A 23,345-nucleotide genomic window follows, 5' to 3' on the forward strand; every position below is an offset into this window, starting at 1 on the left:
GTTAGCATTCGTGTTTTGTGCCAGGGTTAGTGCTGTTGTATATACGGGTCAGTGCAAGCGTTATGGTTACCGTTAGGGTTACAGTTATTGTTAGTGCTCGTATTATGATCAAAGTTAGTATTGTAGCTCTTGTTCTTGCCCGTGTTTGTATTGGGGTCTGTGACTCACGTGAAGGCCATGCTGGTGATGGTCAGGTTGGACTTTTTGTTGAGGTTTGAGATGGCCCTGCTGTCAATGTAAACGGATGATGTCCGCTCGTCCACCTTGAACTGTTGGTGGTATGCCGTGGGTGTCTCACCCGCCCGGTACAGCGAGCCAGCCATCAAGATGTTACTCGAACTCAGGTTAAAGTCTTCCCTGCTCTTCTTTGAACCTGGGCAGTGGAACAAAACCATCCCCTGTACAATAAGCAATCACCTTTTTTCCATTGCCCATAGACTCAACACTGCCCATAGACTCACAATGTCCACATACTCAGCACTGCACCATAGACTCAACACTGCCCATCGACAAACACTGCCCATAGACTCACTGTCTATAGACTCAACACTGCCCATAAACTCAACACTGTCCACAGCCTCAGCACTGCCCATAGACCAACACTTCCTATAAACTCAACTCTATCCATAGACTCAACACCACTGCTGTACATTAAATGTCCTGCTCCTTACTCAAACCATCACCTCCTCTCTTCTGCCCATTCGTTTCTTTCCCCTTACCCCCCCCCCTGCTCCTTCCTGTTCCTCTTTGATAGCCCTTGAGTGACCCCTACATGCCTTTTTATACCGTCATTCGTTCCTCGGCCCTTGCATTGTAAGTAATTCATACAATTTGTTATTGTGCACTGTTATGTGTCCAGTCCATCACGAATGGGCATTGATCATAGATTGAAGTAGGCTCTCTGAAACAACTGTTTTGAGTCTGTTGCAGAACTGGCTCAGCCTCAGGGATGTATCCCGAACATGAGTTGGTCGCGTGTTCTAGGTCTTTGGGCCAGAGACCCCGAAACTGCTCTGGCCATATCGCACAAGGTTTACATGTGGGTACAGCAGGTCGCAGCGAGTAGCGGATCGTAGTCGAAGTCAATTTGAGTCTGTTGAAGCTGCTATGCACTGATCGGCGAGATAAGATGGAGCAGATTGATGGAGACTCTTGAAGACGAGTAGGCATAATATATACACAATTCTGTATTTAATCGGTAGCCATTGCAGCTCTTCAATTATAAAACTCGTGATCGGATAATATTTATGTGCCCTAACTATCAGACGAGCTGCAGCATTTAACACCGACTGGAGTGGCCACAGGTGAACAGCGCTGACACAGCCGAAGATGCTGTTGCAGTAATCTATGCGGCTGATGATAAATGCGTAGATGAGCATCCTCGCAGTCTCCACACTGAGAGCACGACGGACTGTGTGCAGTTGTCGGAGCTGGTAGAATCACTGTCCAGTCAGGCACGTGATGTGAGTGGCAAATGTCAGTTCGCTGTCGACCGGACACGGAAGCATGTTGCCGTATCCAACACTGGGATGTCACAGCCGTCTATTTGGATAGACACACGGTTGACTCTAGAAATCTGATGGCGGGTCCCAAGTACGATGAACTTTGTCTTATTCGAGTTCAGCTTCAGATGGTTTGATGTCATCCATTTCTTCATGTCATTGATAGACTATATGAGGCGTGGAATGTGTGAGATGCACGAGTCAGCTTTCGTATGGAAGTAAAGTTGTGTCATCAGCCTTTATATGCACGCCAATACTGTCAAGATGGGCGATAGCAATAACATCAGCAGTGTAAAGCAGGGAGAGCACCAGGTCAAGTACACTTCCCTACGGCATACAGCACATCACCGATGACCTGTGTGATAGGTTACCAGTAAAGCTGACCCTTTGTGTCCGACCTGTAATAAAGGACTTAATCCAGGAAAGCACAGTACCCTATATAAGCTCTCTGTCTCGAAGGTTCCCGAACTTAATTTCCACAGTAAATCCTTGCCCTCTTTCTCTAACGGTCTCAACGGCTCTCCTATCAGTCACCCTCCATTTCCCGCAATTTTCGTTATGATCTTTCCTTCAATCCCTTAAATTGTCTGTCTCTAGCCAATCCCCTTCCTGGCCTCTCTGTACCTCCCCTTCTCTGTTATCCACCCCACGTGGTCTCTCCCAAATTAGGGGCACCAATCCGAGGCCTTGTTTCGCTTCCTGACAGCCCGTGTTTGCACCCACACTGTAAGCAGTATGGCAGGTGAGTCGTCTGTTGTTGTCTCGGCCTTTACACATAAATGCAGCACTGTTCATAGACTCAACACTGCGACGTAGACTCAACACTGCGCATAGACTAAACACTGTGGACAAACTCAACATTGCCCATAAACTCAACTCTATCCATAGACTCAGCACTGCACCATAGACACAACACTGCCCATAAACTCAACTCTATCCATAGACTCAACACAAAATCTGTTCATTAAGCAGTTCCCCATCATTAACGTCCTTCTCTATTCCTTACTCAAAAGCGTCACCACCTCTCCTCTGCCCATTCTCCTTTTCTCTCCCCTCGCCCCTCCACTTCTTCCTGTTCCTCTCTGATAACCGTTTAGTGACCCCTACATGCCTTTTTTATAACGTCACTCATTCCTCAGCCCTTGCATTGTGCCCTTGCCATCTAAATAACTTTACTATTGTTACTGCTTTTTAAACTATGTAATAGAGCACCTTGAGATAATATAGATGTAGTGACATCGCAGGATCTCACTGTGTGAAGCAGGGCCATGAGAGGCACGACGTGCGATGTAATGACATCGCTGACACCACTGGAATGTGGATACAGTACCGGCCCTAAGCGTGGCTCGGTGAGCGCTGACTGACAGCGACGGATGGCACATGCGTGCCAGCCCTTAGAGGATAGGGTGTGAGCGTGCTTGCCACGGAACAGGGTTTCAAAGGGGCCATGGCACTCTGGTTGACCCCGGAGGACACGTGACTGGAAGTGCCTACCCGTGGACCCCCAAAGGGGGGCTGGGGTGATCACGTGTCCAGTTAGAGATCCTGCTCGAGGATTTGAGGTGTACATGGCTGTGGGCGGCGCGAGCCCCGCCACACAATATAAGCCGGGCCCCCAGTGGGACCGGCTGCTGTTGTTCATCCCGAAGACTTCACGTCCACATGCCATGTTCTACAGAGTCTCCAACACGAGGACCCGAACCCAAGCGGGGTTCGGTCCGTTGTAGCTAGTTACGTGTGATTAGTGTAGATAGCCTGGTGGTCCACCACCATAGCGTACTCTCTGGTGAAGGGGTAGTTACCCCTTCGTGTTAACGTGTTAATGTTAATAAAGTGTTGCCTCCAAGAGTACGTCTGAGTCTCCGTTTGAGCCCACTACATAGATGTAAAATAAGATAAGGTTACTATGGTGCAACGATTCGCCTGTGAATTATTATAATGGCAATGTCCCTCAAGAGGAATAAGAAACAGTTTACGTTGTGTTCATGATCAGGTTTTGTCGGGTTAGGATGTGTAAAAAAATGTATTTATGAAGATATAGAGCCCTTCAAAATGCAATTATCAGAGAGTGCTTCACGAAGTGAACATAATATACTTCATTCAGAATATTTTAGATGCACAAAAGAGTACAAAGTTCACACATTAGTTAAAAAATATGAAAGAGACACTAAAATACATATGGTGAATTAAAAAACCTCAACACCTTCCTTTTGTAAGGAAAGTACAGGGTGATTTAGGGACAGTACGGCTCCCCGTGGCCATGGTTACTAATGAACATAATGGAAACAGACAGGGTCAGGTTAGGGTGATGTGGGACCTAAGTGGTCGCTAATCATTTTTAATGCGACATGCTTTGACAGGGCCGCGTGAGGAGAAGCACGGGACCTAACGGTCGTAAATTGTAATAAGGGCAGACAGGGCCAGGTGTGGTGAGAGAAGGTTACGGAATAGGGGTATGGCATGAGGGGGATAAGAGCCGGCGTGAATCGGTGCTCTTGGCTGCTGTTGTGGGGGAACTGCAGTCGACGTCGTCACCTTGGAGTGGGTCATCTTCATCTTGTAGTCTTGGAAGGCTAGAGTTATGTTGTCTTTAGAATAGAGTTACCTAAGTTACCCAAGTGTATATAGTCACTCGCGGTTACTCTAGTTATCAGTGAGTCGGCGGACTGTATTCATAATAAATATACATATAACTGAACAAGACAGTGTCTCTGAGAGCTACATTACAGTGGTGTCAGAAGTGGCTTGTAAAATGCCGAAGAAAGGAAAGAGCAAGAATCCACCTGTAGCATCTTCAGAAGAAGAGACGACCAAGGGGTCCCCCCAGCAGCCCCAGGAGCTGGGGTCTCGGTGACAAACCCCGCGGGTGTAGAGAAAATGGCACCAGTGGCGGAGCCGGATCTGCTCCGCTCAACCTTCGCCGATTTGGTGGCGACAATGGGAGCGGCGACTTCGAGGGTTGGCACAGCCGGGGACGAGCCGCAAAGTCATGCAGGGATGGTGGAGTGGCCACCTGCGGTCTGGGTTCCCGCGCTGGGGACCATGCGGTCGGGGGCTGCCATTTCGCGGGAGGTGACGCGACCGACGGCCGCCATTTGGGGGTCCTGCGCTTGAAGCAGCAGAGGCAGTGTCAACTCCGGCAGCGAGGCGAGGTACCGCCAATCGACCATGAATATTGCCATTGATTAAATCATTTACAGCAGCGGTGGGAGATTTGAGTGCCTTCACCTGCCGGTTTGGAGCAGCATACCGGTCCATCGGCTGGATGGAAGAGGAGGCGTTGAGAACTTTATCTGCGGCGCTTGACGATGATGGCCTCGCAGCATTCTGGGCCATCCCTGAGGAGAAGAGGGCTATGCTTCAGGATGCCTACAGGAAGATGTCTGCAGTATATGACCCACCGTCGGCCCCATGTGGTGCTTGCAAGCGTACGAAACCTTGCGAAAACGGACTTGGGTGGCTGCATGGACAGGAAATTCTTGGACTGGGGACAAGTGTACAGGGCGACCATCAAATGTTGTCTTGGAGCCGTTGGTAGAATAAACGGATTGCAGAGGGGACCGGCGGCGAGGAGGGATGCCGGGATGGCACTGAGAGTGGCGATCCCAGCCCGAATTGGCACCTTCGCCATGGGTGCCCAGGCTCGCCTGCTTCCACTGCGGCCAGCTTCGACACTTCACGCGGGGATGCCAAGATTCGCGGGGACATCGTGGAGCCCCTCGCATCCACCGCCTCATTGACAGCCACGGCCCAGCCCAGGCGAGTCACCATGCACCAGACACCCGACCACTAAAAATCACCTTACGCATCTGGGTCATCGGGTGTCATAGAGGCCAAACTCGGGCACAGTGGCGAAAGCTGCCGTGCCGAGTAGAAGCAGCAGCAGCTGGTTCATTGAGAAGAGTCAGGGTTTGTGTAAAGTGTGGGGACACGGGTGCCTTGGCTACTTTTGATTCTGAAGTTTTTTGACGTTGCTTTTAAAATATGGGATCGTCGTGATTCGCCTATGGGGATTGCGTGCGTAGCGGCGATCGCGGGGAGTTGGGAATTGTAGCCTGTTTCAGAGTGAGGAAAGATTGAGATATGGAGCCTGTGTTGGGTTTAAGACGCTGGCTGTGGCCTATCTCCGGGGGCATGGATTTCTGAGCAGGATGCCCCTGCAAATTGTTGCCAACCAGGGTTGTGGTCAGATGCCATCGGGGCCACGAATGTTACGTGGACTCCCCGCATCGGCGAGTAGAGTACTTCGGTTCAGGTTTCTGTTCAAGGAATCTTTGTAAATCCCGCCTGATGCGTAGGTAGTGGTCCTGTCATTTTGTAGCAGACTGTTTGACCTGGCTGTCCTGGGGACAGAGGTCCTCCTTGGCCCGTCTAGAGTGGTGGCCCATAGGCCCATATGGCTCGAGGGGTAGTGGTCCCACATTATGAGACCTCCTTTGCCAGTAGCAAGATATAGTTATAGGTTTTTCCCCTTTTATCTGCCACCAAAACTGACACCTTTATACAAGGGATCATAAATTTTGATTTAAAGCTTTCGTAACTGCAAGGATTCATATTCTTGGTTCTTTCGGTAAAGTCACGGAGAAGGGAAACAATAAAATAATATTATATTTTTTTATTTTATTGTTTCCCTTCTAAGTGACTTTACCGAAAGATCCAAGAATACACGGGATCATGTTTGCAATAACCACAACACAAGTAGTCAAAATGCAAACAAAAAGACACAACTCTGATAATGATATGCACTGTCCTTGAAATTGATTGGTCCACACCCGAGATGGCTTTTCTTAGAGCCTAGTCTCCACTGGTGTTGGACCAGAGGTAGTGGTCCCGTTGCATTGCCGCATACGGTTTGACCTGACGGTCCGGAGGTTGAGGTCCTCCTTGGCCCATCTGGAGCAGTGGGCTGTGGGCTCACACTGCTCAGGGGTAATGGTCCCGTTGCGTTGTTGCAGACGGTTTGACCTGGTGGGCCAGCGGCGGAGGTCCTCCTTGGCCCGTCTAGAGTGGAAGGGCCGTGGGCTCACACCGCTCGGGGTGCTGACACTGTTAAGGGGAGAGTAGGAACCGTTCGTGGAAGTCTCTATTAGGGATATGGAATTCGCGGTGGTTCAGGTGAGAATGATGTTAGCTTATGCGATGTTAGCGGGGAGCGATGTGGTCGGCTCCACCGCAGAGATGGGTATGATGCATGCTGCGAAAGCTGACGAAGCATGGAAGGATGAGTTGTGCGAGGTGAAACCTAAGTTGTCCAGGGCACAATGGGTTGAGTGCAATCCCTATTGCGTGAAGTTTGGCTGTGGAAGTACACCCCTATTGATGTCCGATGGGGTCTGGCCTTGGGAAGGGAGAGACCTTTTTTGCCAGTAAACCTGCGGATCACGCTGGATGATGTATCGTAAGTATGCGAGGCAGCTAAGGGCTATTAAGGGATAGAACATGGCTAAACTTTTGAAAATTACCATTGCATACATCCCCGATATTTGACCGGCCAAGGAGATGGCCGGTGGAGGTCGTACAAATTCGAGGGCCACGGTGTCTGTGAGAGCGAGTGGGATGTCGCCGCTGGGTTGTCCACAAGTCGCGCTTAGGGCCGCATATTCATCCCCGAAATGGGTTATTCATCCCCAGTGTTTGTGCGGTCGGGGTCTGGGGTGTCGTACGGGCCGGGGCGGTAGGCCAGAGTAATTGGATGCCGAGGGAAATGTGTTCTACCACCTGCAGTTTACGAATCCCTGACGTCAGGGGTGCCCCGAAGGCCAGCTACATACGAGGGGCAACCGGCAGAGGACCTGTCATCCTCTCCTGTGAAGGCATCCGATGATCTCAAACCCCCCCCCCCCCCGGGCTTGAGTGCAAGCCCTCTTGGCCGGAGAAGGCCACAAATCCACCCAGGGAGAAGGGCCGGCGTCAAGGACTTGGTCAAGGGGTTTGAAATTTTGGTGACAGATCACCGGTGAAAGTGTTTTTGGTTGGGTGTAGAAGGACGATCACATGTTCGAAATATCCGTTGCTCATTGTGACGATCGCGGGAATTGCATCGCATGCATTGTATGGGTTTTGGTGTTGTTGTTCTCATTGTTCTTCTGATGAGTAGTATTTATTATTTTCCTGCTCTTCGGTCCTGAAACATTGTTTATACATTGCATTGCGTTAAGCATACAGTTCGGCCTAAAAGAGGTTATTTTGAAATTGTGTTAGCCGGGACGGCTATGTTTTTAAGAGAGGGGGAGGTGATGTAAGGACAGTATGGGGTTATGTGGGGACAGTACGACTCCCCGTGGCCATAGTTACTAATTAACATAACGGGAACAGACAGGGTCACGTTAGGGTAATGTGGGACCTAAGTGGTCACTAATAATGATTGATGTGAGAGGCTTTGACAGGGTCGCGTGAGGGGAAGCACGGGATCAAACGGTCATAAAATGTAATAAGGGCAGTGACAGACAGGTCCAGGTGCGGTGAGAGAAGGTTCGGGAATAGGGGCGTGGCCGGGTCGTGAGAGGGATAAGAGCCGGCGTGAACGGGTGCTCTTGGCTGCTGTTGTGGGGGAACTGCCATCGCCGTCGTCACCTTGGAGCGGGTCGTCTTCATCATTCTGGAGTGGGCACCTTGTAGTCTTGGAAGGCTAGAGTTATGCTGTCTCAGAATAGAGTTATCTAGTTTACCCAAGTGTATATAGTCACTTGCGGTTACTTGTTACTTCACACATCTGCCTCAGCCTACTCAACTCACGCTCCATTACCAACAAATCAGCCCTGATTCACAATACCATCTCGGATCACCACATCGACCTTTTGCTCATTACTGAGACCTGCTGTAGGCATGACTCCCCGCCAGCCATCTCTCTGGAAGTTGCGCCCCCGGGATACAAAGTTCTTCAATAACCTCGCGCAACTAACCAGCGGGCTGGTGGCTTAGCGGTCGTTTACAATGCTCACTTGAAAATTAAAGAGCTCTATCTAGCGATAGCTCCCACCACCTTTGAGGTCCAGTCTGAGTCCCTCACTACCAACACCTTTTCCATCATTTCCATCTATCGCCCTCCAGATGGCAGCATCAATAACTTCTTAAACGAGCTTTCGGAATTCCTTTACCTCATTCCTAACCCATCTCACAGGCTCGTGCTTACAGGTGACTTTAATTGCCCTGGGAATACCCCAGCCTCCATCGATAGTCACCTTGAGTCAACCTTGGCCTGCCACAACCTGGTCATCACAAACTCAGGCCCCACCACAGCTTCCTCAACAAATGTTGAGAGCATGCTCGACCTGGTTCTGGAACCTGACCAGCATCGACGCATCATTGCACTGGGAGTTTTCCAAACTGGTTACTCTGACCACCGCCTCATACCTTTTTCCCTCCAAATTCCCAAGCCAACCACCACCACATTCACCCGCAACTGCCGTAATTTCAAGGGTATCGAGTTTTCTGCTTTACACCACCTCCTCGCAAATTCGCCTTCAATGTTATCCCCATCATCGGATCCAACCGTCTGCGCTCTCCAACTAGAAGCTGACATGAGGGCGGCGCTGAACAAACTGGCTCCATTAAAATCACGAACCGCTAGGCAGTCTTCCCACGACACTCACTGGCTCTCAAGAGATGCCATCATTGCTAAGCGAACCAGGAGGCGCCTCGAAAGTATCGCATCCCGCAGTGGTCTACCTGCTGATCGACTTGCCTACAGAGTTGCCTGCAGGAAAACTAACAAACTTATCCTCGTCTCACGTTCCTCCTACATTGAAAAACGCATCAAAACAGCAACCGGAAAACCGTGCATTCTATGGAAAACCCTCAAGGGTCTTCTACATCCCAGTAGCACCATGGTCCCTCACCTTAGCGATCCCCTGGCATCACTGAAACTTGCCACCTCTTTTAATACTTACTTCACCAACAAGCTGATCACCATCGCAAACTCCTAAACGTCTATCCACACATCGCACCATTGTACCCCGCTCCAGTTTCCTATGCTCAAGCCGGTGTCTACAAAATACGTTTTCTCTTTAATTGAATAACTTCAATTGAAGTCATCTCCACTCGATATGATCCCAGGTTCCTTGTTCAAGCAATGTGCTCCAGAACTCGCCATCATGATCAGGAACATCGCAAATGCCTCATTCTCTATGGGGTGTTTTCCATTCAACCTCAAATCTGGCCTGGTTTCTCGACCCGGATGACCCATCTAGTTATCGTCCCATCACTAATCTCTCGAACCTCTCTAAACTCCTTGAATGACTAGCCCTCGCCCAGCTAAAACCACACATCACCTCCTCCGCAAACTACTGCTGCTTCCAGTCAGCTTACCATCAGAACTACTCCACAGAAACAGCACACTAGAGTGCGCAATGACATTTTAACGATTATTGATTCTGGCTCCATTGTTGCACTTGTAAGTCTGGACATTTCGTCAGCTTTTGACACCATCAACCATCCGACTTTGGTATTTGTGGTTCAGCACTCAAGTGGATAGTTTCGTACCTTTCTGACCGACAATTTTCAGTCAAGTTGGGCACGTCCACATCACCTGAAACAAAAGCATTATGCAGGGTTCCCCAGGGCTCCATCCTAGGTCCCCTGCTCTTCACAGCCTACACTTCCCCGATCGGCCGACTCATCGCAAGCTTCGGTGTTAAGCACCACTCGTACGCGGACGACACTATTCTATTCACCGCCATCGATTCTAGCAATGCATCGAGATTCTAGAGGCTCTCGGAATGTACCACCACCTTGCAACAGTGGTTCACTGCACACATCCTAGCCCTTTATCCGAAAAAGTCAGTGGCCATCATGTTAGGTACCAAGCAACGTCTCAACTCATCAGCACTCCCAACACACAAACACATCTTTGGTCACAGCATCAGGTTCACCGATCACTTCACCTACCTCGGTGTCATCCTAGATTCAACTTTATCCTTCGACCGTCAAACCAATCACATCATCAGTTCATGTAACTTTCACCTGAAGGCTCTCGGACACCTACGTGCTCTCATCTTCACCGAAATTGCCAACACATTGGCATGTTGCATAGTTGGGTCTCGCCTTGACTATTGCAACTCCGTCCTAGTCCGGACCTCCACTGGTAACCTAAAAAAAACTTCAAAGACTACAAAACAACCTGGCACACATCGTCATTGGCCACACTCATCCCCGACTCGACTCGCTTGCCTGTATCCGTGCCCTCAACTGGCTACCCATCGCCAGCAGGGTCATATACAAGATCGCCTGCCTCTGCCACCACGCCTTCACGTATGCCTGCCCGCCATACCTTTCTTCCTTGCTGACGACTTGCAGCTCAGCACACGGCAGATGCCTGCGCAGCACGACTCACGACCTCCTCTTGATACCAAGATCCAGGATGGTCATGTCTATGCGCCACTTCTCGGTGGCAGCCCCAACAGTCTGGAACGCTATACCTCTGCACATTCGCAGTATCACCTCAATCGCCTCCTTCAAAAGACACTTAAAACTCACCTCTATAACCATGCTTTCGAGCGACCCTGAGCTTGGCGCCGAGCCTCTGTGTTGCGGCCATTACGTCCGCAAATTTGTGTGCATTATAAATTGCATAACTATTAAGTTATCAGTGATTCGGCGGATTTTATTCATAATAAATATACATATACAGTAACTGAACAAGACGGTATCTCTGAGAGCTACATTCTACTTGTATGAGATGGGGGTTCATGGTGCACTTAATTTGAAAACAACGTCTACCAGAACGCTGCTCCACGAACACCCCCTTTGCTGTATCAGCTGGATGTAGAATCCTGATACAACAAAAGCACAAACCTAGGCTAAGAACCCAAAAACCTGGGCTATGAACCCATAAACCTAGGCTGATACTCAAAAACCTAGGCAATGATCCCATAAACCTGGGCTATGCACCCATAAACCTCGGCTACGAACCCATAAACCTAGGCTACTCACAAATAAACCCGTGCTACAAACCCATAAACCTGGACTACGAACCCACAAATATGGACTATGAACCTATAAACCTTGGCTACGCACCCATAAACCTGGGCTATGAACCCATAAACCTGGACTACGAACTTACAAACCTAGGCTACAAACCAATAAAAGAAGCTCCACCCACTACTCAGGTAGCCCCACCCACTAATCAAGTAGCCCCACCCACTACTCAAGTAGCCCCACCCACTACTCAAGTACCCCCACCCACTACTCAAGTACCCCCACCCACTACTCAAGTACCCCCACCAACTATTCAGGTAGCTCCACCCACTACTCAAGTAGCTCCACCCACTACTCAAGTAGCTCCACCCTCTACTCAGCTCCAACCACTGCAAAGGTATTCCGACCCTCTGCCCACATCATGAGTCAAGGCACAACCCCAGAACATTTGATGCCGGAGACAAAAAAAAAAATCCAGATTCTTTACAGACAGACTTCTCTGGACTGCGACATCCAATGCCTTTGTGAACAAACCTTCCCCACCTAAGGTCCGAGCACTGGAGAAGAATTCTTCAGCATCAATGAGGTGCGTAAAGTCCTCAGTGGTCTGGAGGAGGCTTGAGCTGTCCATACTGCCCATGAACTCCAGCTGTGACCAGGATTCTTTTACGGACCCATCAAGGAGATTACTCGCAGAGTCCAGGAAATCCTGTGTTGGTGATACAAGACAACAGCGCCATCGCAGTCAACGCCACCAACACCATCACCATGATGATCATCATCACCACCAGCACCTCACCACCACTACCATTACCACCATAATTCTAAATCCGTCCAAAACATCAATAAAACATTTCCGGCCTCTCGTTCTCCTCCTGTCGTCCCAACCTGCTCCTTCTACCCCCTCTCCCCCACTCCTGCTTCCTCTGCCCTCAACTTCGGTGTCACCTTTGATTCTTCAATTACATGTTCCACCCACATCTCCACTACTACTGGCGTCTGGCGCTTTCATCTGTTTAACATCAGGAAAATCTGCCTTATTTCAATTTCTGTCACCAAACTCCGGGTTCATTTTCTGATCTCTAACCTTTCTTCTTCTTAGCCTGCCCATCTCTGCTGTCACTCCAAATTCAAAATACTTATTCTGCACGAGTTATTTTAAATCTCACCTTTAATTATCACCCTTAGCCTCTCCTCCTCCTTCAACTCCGCTGGCTTCCCCCGTTCACTCCACCATTCTCTTTTCAAATACCTGACACAAGTATTTAAATCTCTTTATGGCCTTGCTGCACCTCATCTCGCCTCTTTCATTGCCTTCCACGTCCTCTCTTCTCGTCCTTTTCACTCCAAATCTTTTCTCCGTCTCTCCCTTTGCTTCCTTCTCCCATTGCCCAATCTCAACACCGCCAATGGATTCAGAACCGCCCATAGACAACACTGCCCATAGACTCAGCACTGCCCATAGACTCAGCACTGCCCATAGACTCAGCACTGCCCATAGACTCAGCACTGCCCATAGACTCAGCACTGCCCATAGACTCAGCACTGCCCATAGACTCAGCACTGCCCATAGACTCAGCACTGCCCATAGACTGAACACAGCCCATAGACTGAACACTGCCCATAGACTCAGCACTGCCCATAGACTCAGCACTGCCCATAGACTCAGCACTGCCCATAGACTCAGCACTGCCCATAGACTCAGCACTGCCCATAGACTCAGCACCGCCCATAGACTCAGCACCGCCCATCGACTCAACACCGCCCATAGACTCAGCACCACCCATAGACTCAACACCGCCCATAGAACCCCCCCACCCACTCTTTCTCATGATCTCCTTCCAGAGCTCACCTTGGATACGTTCTTGTTGAACCGGACATCTCTGGCCGACGCCACGTGTATGATCTTGTCCAGGGAGGCATGGGCCGAACGCACATCCCCCATCAGCAGGGTTTGTTCCTGGCTGCTGGGCTCTGGTACCTGCGTGATCGTCTTCATCTCCGCTAGGAGTTGTGGGACCAACTCTGTGGGGTTCCCGATACCGTCCTCCATTAGCTGCCCATACCAACAGAAGGGGAGAGCAATAGGGATATAGGGTCCGAGTTAGGTTCTGTTCCGGGGGTTAGTTACTTAATTTTTGTTATAACTTCGATGGCAAGTCCTTGCTTGATGCGTGGTGTTCACGGATGACACGTTATTGTTATGACGCGGTTCTTCCATTTGGTAACACTTTCCACACAACACGGAATGTGCACCGTTATGATGTGGAAGGCGCATCATTACGACACGAAACCGCGTGTACCATTATAACATGGAACGCGCGCCATTACAACATGTAACGTGCCATTATGACGCAGAACACGTACCATTATAACACGGAACTTGCGCTATGATGCAGTTTCTGAGTGATTGATGAGTGAATACTTTCTTGAGCTGCATGGCTGAGTGGTAGGATACAATACGTGGAATGATATAGTACGTGGTATTATAGAGTAACGCAGAATGATAGAGTATGCGGAAAGATACAGTAACGCGAAACAATACGATACACGGAATGATACAGTATGTGGAATGATACAGTAACGTGGAATCCTACATCAGTGCGGTGGCGTACCCTTAGTTATTTGTCCCGCCATCTCACTGCGTAATGTGCGTAGTAGTACATCGTATTTCACTAAACGTTATCACTAAATTACGCGGAAATTGTTTTCACTTCACGCGCTTTTCACTTACTGTGGCACTTTATAGGAACGCTTCTCCCACTACTACCCCGTTAAACGAGGGACTGCTGTATTTACCCATGCAGGAGAGCCACACTGTATCATAGGAACCATGATTTGTGTTTTATTTTTCACTTGAATATGTTTCCAGCCATTTGATGAGTCGTGTGTGTGTGTGTTGTACAATTAGGAGGAAAAGACCCACGCGTGCGTGCGTGCCTTCAAGAGGGCAATTAATCTACATCTCCGTACAGATGGAAAACAAGAGATTAGCTTTCTATACCACCGCTTTCTACTGGTGAGCCAGGGTACAGCTCATCCTCGACGCCCATTGAAAAGCAGTTGTACAACATTTATGCGACGATCCACCAAACCTAGCTGCAGGGATAGGCTTAGGGGTTTATGTTAGGGTTAAGGTCGGTGTTGAAGTTAGTGCTAGCATTACTGTTTGGAGTAAGACTAGGGTTTTGATCAGTGTTGGTGTTTTTACGGTTACTGTAGATCTAGTGCAGTGGATAGTGTTGATGCTAAGTTAGGTTTAGATTTGGATTAAGGTTAGATTTACTGTTTGTGCTCGGGTTAGGGCTAGTGGCTATTGTTTGGGTCAGTGTTGGCATTAGGATCAGAGTCAGTGCTACATTGAGGACTATGCTACAGTTATGGTTCGGGTCAATGTCTGGGGTTAGCATCTGTGGTCAGCATCTGGGCCAGTGTTTGGGGTCAGCATCTCAGGTCAGCGTCTGGGTCAGTGTCAGTTTCTGGGGTCAGCGTCTGGCATGAGTGCCTGGGGTGAGTGTCTGAGGTCAGTATCTGGGGTCAGTGTCTGAAGTCAGGATCTGGGGTTATCATCTGGGGTCAGCGTCTGATATCAGCAAATGAGGTGAGTGGGGTCAGCATTTGGGGTTAGCATCTGGGATCAGAACCTCTGGTCAGCATTTGGATCACCGTCTGGGGTCAGCGTCCCGCCAGTGGTTTTGGCGAGTGCTAGCGTTGGTGTCCGTGTCAGTGCCAACGTCGGTGCCAGCGCTACGGTCAGTAGTGTGCTAACGTGTCAGGGAGTGACCGCATAGCACGAATGCACAGCATGCGCGAAAACAGACCTGCACTTTGCCTTCGACATTGGTGAAACGGTTTGAGGTGCAGTTCTTGAAGATCGCACCCCAGACGCCGTCGGCTGAGCAGCGCCTCAGGGCAGTGCCCCTGTAGCCCGGAGGGCACCTGACGTGCGCGACACCATTCCTCTTTGTCTCTGGCCACGGGTCGTTCGAGGGGCACGTTTTATCTGAAAGGCAAAATGGCGAGACAGCGGGGCCAGATGCACTCACGTTGGGGTTGTGGTTGGTTTTGTTTGTGGAGGTGGTGGCTCCAGCTTCGGATTCTGACGCCGATTGGGTGTCTGGGCGTCATGCCACAGGAGGAAGCCTTTTGGATTGCTCCGTGTGGCTGCCTTTCCTCACACCCCCACCTTCATCATGTCAGAGAATTGCCCATAGAAGCGGATATCACAGAGCTGCCCCTGAGATCCCTTCTCTGGTCAGCACACAATAGAGGGGCAGCACATTCTCACCCACCCTGCTATATGAGAGTAATGTTCGTCGCTTAAAAGTCGCAGCATTTGCATTTTTGTGCAGAACCAAATTAAATACGATGACAGTTTTATGCAGTGATTGGTGACCGGGCTCCGACCATAAACTCACTACCCTTGAGTTGATATAGGTGGGTCAGTGGGTGAGTAAGTGAGTGAGTGGGTGGTTGTGTGGTTGAGTGGGTGAGTATGTTGTTGTGACCTGTAGTGTGGTGCTGGTTATACATGGTGTGGATGACGAAAAATAGACAGTCTGATAGACCGAGTTCTCAACATGGGTGGAGAATAAATGAGTGACGTTCGGGTGAACAGTAACCACGGTAGTAGCGAAAGAAGAGTGATAGGGAGGCGACTGAACATTTACATCTATTAGATACAGCAAATAGATGCTGGATGCTCCAACCCAGATATGACAATAACAGTTGTCCAAACTTTGGACAAATGTGTGCGTTCTGTAATGCAGACGAATAACTCACCATTGGTCGGAATGTAATAAACTGCAATTGCATATGAAGTCGCACCAACTTCATTGGAGAATGTGCATGTGTATACGGTATCCTGGCACGGGTTACTGATGGTAGCTTTGTAAGTCGAACAAAGGCTGCTGGCAGTCACTGAAAGCACACAACAAAGACAGAGACACGGAGGCAACATTTGCATCATCGAACAAAAACAGTCACTGCATCCCGTGGCACGTTCAGATGCTCTCCTTGGCCGTTTGGAGCGCTCTTCCATCCGATATTAAGAAGCCATTGCTGAAGCTATGCACTGTTAAATCATATAGATTGAAAATTTATTTGGAACTGTTTTTTTTGTGTTGGCCTGCCACACTTCCGATTAGCACGGTTGGGACTTGATTTGAAGCTTTCATGACTGCAGGAATTACTCTTAGTTTTTTTCGGTAAAGTCACGTATAAATAATAATAAAATAACATAATAGCATACGACGTTTCGGTTGCAACACAAGCAGCCATCATCAGGTACAGAAGAGCTAAATTTACTAGAGGGGAAACACATAACCTCAGATGTATATACAGACACCCAAGTAGGGGGAACTAACACAGATACAACAGGGGACACAGCGAGAGAAGCATACCAAACAGACAGGGTTTAGTAAAATTTGGAAACCACATAAAGCAACACAGACGGTCGGTCAAAACACAATTAACGCATAGTCCGGTTGATCACGCTATTTCAAAGATTGCTAAATTGCAAGTATGAAACTCAAAATACAGACCACACACAAACACACAGACATCCAAGTAGAGCGAACCAGCGCAGAGACAAGCACACAGTGAAGTCGCCTTAAATAGGCAGAGAAGGTAAGGCTGAGAGATAATGGGACAAAATTAGCATGAGGTATGCATGGAGCAAAGGGGGCGCGGCAGCACCCACTCGGAAACACCAAGGCCCACACGCAGGCAGAGACAGCACAGAGACACAAATCCAAGCCAAGACACAAAGGCAGATACACAAGCACAGACAACACAAAGACACAGACCTCATACCTCCCCGTAGAGGTGGTTCAGACTTGATTTGAAGCTTTCATAACTGCAGGAATTACTCTTTGTTTTTTTCGGTAAAGTCACGTATAAATAAGAAATAATAAAATAACATAATAGCATACGACGTTTCGGTTGCAACACAAGCAGCCATCATCAGGTACAGAAGAGCTTCTCGCTCTGTGTCCCCTGTTGTATCTGTGTTAGTTCCCCCTACTTGGGTGTCTGTATATACATCTGAGGTTATGTGTTTCCCCTCTCGTAAATTTAGCTCTTCTGTACCTGATGATGGCTGCTTGTGTTGCAACCGAAACGCCGTTATTTTATTATTTCTTATTTATACGTGACTTTACCGAAAAAAACAAAGAACGGTTGGTTTCGTACAAAGCCAAAAAATACAACATACATACAATATACAAAATATGGTACAGGCACATCCCTGCAATCACGCCACAGTGGCTAGGATATGTTAACTACCTCACCTGGTATGCAGGAGGTCGTGGGTTCTATCCTGACCCTGCTGTCTGCATATTTGGAGTTTGCGTGTCCCTTCCCGTGGTCACGTGAATTTTTCTCCAAGTCTCCCGGTTTTACGCCTCCAGATTTAGAATCAACGTCACGCGTTTTAAGAGTATTTGGCTACTATAGATGTACACATGATGAGCCATTTCGTGAAGCAATCATTATGATAGCTCGGTCGCTTCTGAATATTCCAGCTCAATGGGATTTTCTTGGTAAATAAAATAGTTTTAGTATGTGTCTCTGTGGGTCTATGGGTTTCTATGAGTCTGTAGAAACAGATACATTCCCAGATGATGATAAGCCAATTCGTTGAGCTATCATTTGTGATAGCCAGGTTGCTTCTGAAAGAGTTACATAGCTCAGTGGGCATTGCCTGGAAAAAAAAATAGTTGGGGTTTGTTTTTCATCGCCCGCTCACGACACCACTGGAGGAAATGCCTCCAATTAGTCAGAGCTCCAGGGAGGCATAATCAAAGAGGGTATGTTTGACCTCTGACCCACTGGTGAGACGGCCTTGGAAGAGGTGAGAGTATTCACACTTTATATCCATCAAACGCGACCTGCTAATTAACCCAAACGTGCTGTACCAATCGATACCACTGCCGGGTGGACAGAGGTGGAGAGACTACCACAAAACTATACTCTTTGATTCTATTCGGTAAAGTCACGTAGGTAAAACAAATTATAATAAATTGAAATAAAATTTAAGAATTAAAACACGACGTTTCGGAGGCAAAGCAAGCTTCCGTCTTCACTTGGTGCAGCGATTTCGCGAAAATCGCTACACCAACACTTGGTGCAGCGATTTTGCTGCGACTGGTCCCACCTGAAGACGGAAGCTTGCTTTGACTCCGAAACGTCGTGTTTTAATTGCTTCTTTCATTTTATTTCAATTTATTTTCATTTGTTTTACCTACGTGACTTTACCAAATAAAACCAAAGAGTATGAATCCTTGCAGTCACGAAAGCTTCAAATCTAGAAATACCACAAAACTATTTAAACTTTTTTTTTATCTTACCAGGAAAAGCAATTTTCAAAAGCAACCCAGCTAAAATTATTGCTTATCACGTGGGAATTTATAGCAGCCAACAAAATTAAATACACGTTGATTCTAAATGTTGGAAGAAAAACTGGAAGACCCGGAGAAAAATTCCCGCGACCATGGGGAGAAGACGCAAAATCCAAATATACAGGTATCAGGGTCGGGATCAAACCCACGACCTCCTGCATACCAAGAAAGGTACCCACAAGGACAAAAAGACACAAGGCCACCATCGTCTGTTGTGTACAGTTAAATTCACAATTTGCGAACAATCGAGAAATGGATGCAAACCTGATGATGTTTGGACTGTTTCGTTCTTCCACGTGACCGTCATATTTCCCTCCAGTGATGTCAAGCAGCAGGTCAGGGTCGTGGGCTCACTGCATGCGACGCTGATTTGTGGCAGAGAGCTTTGTTCGATGTCCACGACCGGCACCGCAAGGATGATTGGCAATGTCACGCTCCCCTTGACCAGGACGGTTCCCACACAAGCCTCACAAGAATAGACTCCTGTGCACAAATACAAAGGCTGAGTCCACCTAAAGGAGAGCCGAGGACCGGTTCACATATTTGTCATTGATGATGATGATGATGGTGGTAGCCGTGAGCGGTATTCGAACTCAGGTCGCCGGGTTTCTAAAGCAGTACCTTAACCATTATACTACCACTTCCTACTAATTCAGACACATACACATAGACAGGTATCACCCGTATCGCGTTTAAAAAAACATTTTGAGAAAGTGCTGGCTGGCACGGCACAAGAACGGGTGGGTGGCCAGCACCACGGACACATTTGTTTAGAAGCAATGCCACTCCCTATTGTTTGGTAGCTTCCTGCCTCAAGTGGATCACTGTCCACCCCCCATGGTGACTGGAGCCTGAACCAGTCCACCGGACCTGCTGTATTGCACAGAATTCCAGGCAGTACCGGTCTATCTCTCAACACAGGAGTGGCAGCTTCTTATCTGCAGTGAGAGTTCGAACATACCACGTGGCCAACCACATTGGTCTCCTGTTTCTGGAGGAACCCCGAGAGAGGGGGGTTCAGTATAACTCTGTAAAATAGGGTATGACCAGAAGACGTCTTAAACGCCTGTCCACCCTGGGGCCTCCAGCTCAGGTTTAATTGGGGCAGTGCTGTTAGCGAACACCTATGAAGGCTGGCATGGTACACGAGGGCATGGGTGGCCAGCACCATGCGCGACCGCCGTTGTCTCCCCAGTGCTGATATTTACACGTCGCACCAGGGACTTATTTGAGACTGAGTCGACTTAGGGGAGGATCTGGACCTGTTCAGATAATCGTTAATGGTGTTGGCTGTGAGGGGGAATCGAATTCGGGTCGCTGGATTCTTAGCGAAGTGAGCTAACCGCTATACTACCATGGACACATACACACACTCGTACACGCAGATATGAGTACACGCAGTATGCCTCCTCTCACCCTGGTGTTTTTTGTTGATGCCTTTTATCGTAAGTGTGGGTCCTTTTCCAGGTGCGACGCCTAGAGTAAACACGCTTCCATTCACCACCACTGTGTCGTTACTCCACCACATCACCGACTCCGGTGCCACTTCTGGCTCGGCCATAGTCAGGGTCACATTGGCACCCTCATTGATGCTGGCATCACTCAGATTTACGTTTCTCCCTTGTTGGAAGACACGCACCAAAACACGAAGAAACAGCAGCTGTTATTTTCGTCTGATGCATAGTAAGAAATGCATGCTCATGTACAGTGTCCGTAACCCATGATCCTAGCCATGAAACACGAACCCTATTAAAATCCATATTTCTGGACCCAAACCAGAAAAACTAAAGGCCATAATCCTACCCATCAACCATAATCCACAGAGCTACGCCGTATCCGTAATTGGATAGGCATTGCAGTAGTAATGCCATGCATAGATTATTTTCTATCGCCGCGTTTGTGGACAATGTGGAGATTTTCAGTTATAGGGTAAAAATTCACAGCTCACCACAAGGGCCATTTATGTCTCGTTTTCCTTACGCATTCATTACGAATTGTGAAGCGATATTCAGAATTCAAGAATACAGTTTCATTCAAGAATTTATTTTTATTTCTTCTCAATACTGCCCCAAAGCCTCGAAATAAACCCACATCCTCAGCATTGACCCACAGCCACGACTCACATTGTATGGGGGAGCTGCCTTCTTTGCAGGCATTGGGAGACACCGTGGATGATGTGATGCCTGGATTTGTCACGGAAGAGACACCAAGTGTTGTAAAAGGAGAAACACGGGACGTTGTAACGGAAGAGCCACCGGGGATTGTAATGGGAGAGGCAAGTGACGTAATGGGAGAGACATCTGGCATTGTATTGATAGAGACATCCGGCCTTGTAACGGGAGAGACATCTGGCTTTGTAATGAGAGAAACATTTGGATTTGTAATGGGAGAGACATCTGGCGTTGTAATGAGAGAGACATCCGGCCTTGTAACCGGAGAGACATCTGGCTTTGTAATGAGAGAAACATTTGGATTTGTAATGGGAGAGACATCTGGCGTTGTAATGAGAGAGACATCCGGCCTTGTAACGGGAGAGAGATTTGGCGTTGGAATGAGAGAGACTCCTGGACTTGCAGAAACTATCTCTGAAGTGACATCGGAGCCTGTGGTGGAGTCTGTCACAGGGTCAACATCAGCAGTGGTATAAACTGTGTGGGAAGTCCATTGTGGAGTAGCAGTAGAAGCAGTCAATGGCGAAACTTCAGTTGGAGGAGATTTGGTCAATTGCGAAAGGTCAGCCGGAGTAGAACCGAACATTGCCGTGTCCCCGTCCGTGCTCGCTGCTGCCGTGCTGGTGCTGTCCTCATACTCGCCGGTGCTGTCTCCGTCGTCCACGATGGTGGCCGTGGTCATCCCAGTGGAGTCCATGCTGGGGCCAGGACCTGCCTGGCCTGTGGAACTCCGAGTTTGTTGTCCTGCAGTGTTCGTTGAACCGATTGGTGTCATCAATGATAATGGTGAAGACAGAATGGACGATGTTGAAGTAGACATGGGACTCGTCTCATATTCGTCTGTGCTGTCGTAGTCATCCGTTTGATCCCTGAAGTCTGAATTGCGGTCCTCGACCGGAAGCAAAACCTGCCTACGCTTGCGAATGACCTCACCTTCCTCTCCTTTGGCTTCAAGAACACGGTCTCCTTCCAGAGGAACAATGCGATCTTCCCTGGAGTGCCTGACATCGTCGTGTCCTTTCCTGGGTGGAACGAAGTCAACGGAATCTCTTTCAGCTTGGACAATAGAAGCTCTATTGTCACCATCTTCTTTCACTCCTCCAACGAAGGCAGCTCCCTCCGCGTGGTGAACGTCGCGCTCTCTCCCACCATCAACCGTAATGATACCCTCCCCATGCCGTCGAATGCCTTGAAATTCTTCTGCGCCACTGCTGCTGTCTTCCCCGCACCCATCGGCAATTTCTCCTTTCTCTTTCCTCGCGAGGGCTCCATTGGGTACGCCCCCGTGACAGCGGACGACGGGATCTGCGTGCCCTGCCGAGGAGGAAGCCTGGGTGGCGGGAAGGCAGCGCTCGCTGTCGGGAGGCGACTGCCGGACACACGCGCAGGGGCTCTTCCCTTGCGCCGAGGCTGAGTGGAGGAAGCAGGGTCCCAGCGAATTGCACATCGAGGCGCTCCACACGGAGCCTTGCTCACACCAGCAGAGTGTCATGCCGGCCTCCTGCACGCAGCCTGCGGGAGGGAGAGCGAAGGGATGGGAGGCAAGAGGCAACAAAATGCTGTCCCACTGCCTCAGCGCTAATGCACAGCGTCAATGTTTACCCACAGCCTCAACGCTGACTTTTATCATCAAGGAGCATAAACCATCATCATGCAAACTCCAGTCATGCTTGCTAGCAGTGGCTTTTGGCACACCATCGAACAAAGATGGTCACCACATCGCGCACTTTCGGATGCACTTCTGCGGCCGTTTGGAACGCTCTTCCTTTCAATATTAGGAAGCCACTAAAGCTATACATTTTTTAAATCTAAGTTGAAAACTAAGTTCTTGAGAACTGGGTTAAGTGTGTTTAACACGTAGGCTTTCACGACCAATATTATTCATAATAAAGGTTTTTGGGTTAGATCGCGTTATTTATAAATGTGTCGTAACCCTCCACCAACCGACACGGCCAATTAGCAAAAAAGTGTCACGATGACAAAAGACAAATAGTTCACTATTTTAGCCCACCGGTGTGTTGAAGAGTGAATCCACAACATTTACAGTTTGAGTACGACGTTTCGCTGGTAATTGCATCCAGCATCATTGGGCAATTCGCCTGAATGGCAAAGCCCTCACTTGCTCCCGGTCTTAAATAGAGCAGCAGGGTGACGTCATCATTTAACTCATTCAGGTGGAGTGATTTGAGGCAGGGGGGGGGTATTCTAACTATATAATCGATTGGTAATCAGTCAATGGTTATGATTAGTAATGAGTTGTAGATTAGTAATTAGTTGTATTGTGTGTTATTGTGATTATATGCTACGTTAGTAATCCGTTAATTAGTATGTGTTTCCCCTATAAGGAATTGTAATAT

The 23,345-nt window shown here is 48.7% G+C and overlaps 1 protein-coding gene across 3 annotated transcripts in view; it reads right to left on the minus strand.

Moving 5' to 3' along the window:
- The window catches only part of LOC142907364 (adhesion G-protein coupled receptor F1-like), a 51,460-nt gene that overhangs the window by 16,276 nt on the left and 11,839 nt on the right, over positions 1–23,345 (minus strand). For 2 of the 3 annotated variants that reach the window (XM_076056804.1, XM_076056805.1), the window contains exons 3-10: positions 20,941–22,500; positions 20,234–20,437; positions 19,082–19,300; positions 16,200–16,337; positions 15,239–15,420; positions 13,270–13,473; positions 11,961–12,126; positions 169–373 (exon numbers count right to left, since the gene is read on the minus strand). In XM_076056804.1, the coding sequence (XP_075912919.1) occupies positions 169–373; positions 11,961–12,126; positions 13,270–13,473; positions 15,239–15,420; positions 16,200–16,337; positions 19,082–19,300; positions 20,234–20,437; positions 20,941–22,500 (2,878 nt within the window). Of the gene's footprint in view, positions 1–168; positions 374–11,960; positions 12,127–13,269; positions 13,474–15,238; positions 15,421–16,199; positions 16,338–19,081; positions 19,732–20,233; positions 20,438–20,940; positions 22,501–23,345 lie in introns of those variants that run through there. The other variant, XM_076056806.1, reaches the window with a different exon arrangement.

The sequence above is a fragment of the Petromyzon marinus genome, chromosome 78 (genome assembly GCF_048934315.1).
Source record: "Petromyzon marinus isolate PM22_M1 ecotype Great Lakes invasive population chromosome 78, UKy_Petmar_22M1.pri1.0, whole genome shotgun sequence".
Taxonomy (NCBI): Eukaryota; Metazoa; Chordata; class Hyperoartia; order Petromyzontiformes; family Petromyzontidae; genus Petromyzon; species Petromyzon marinus.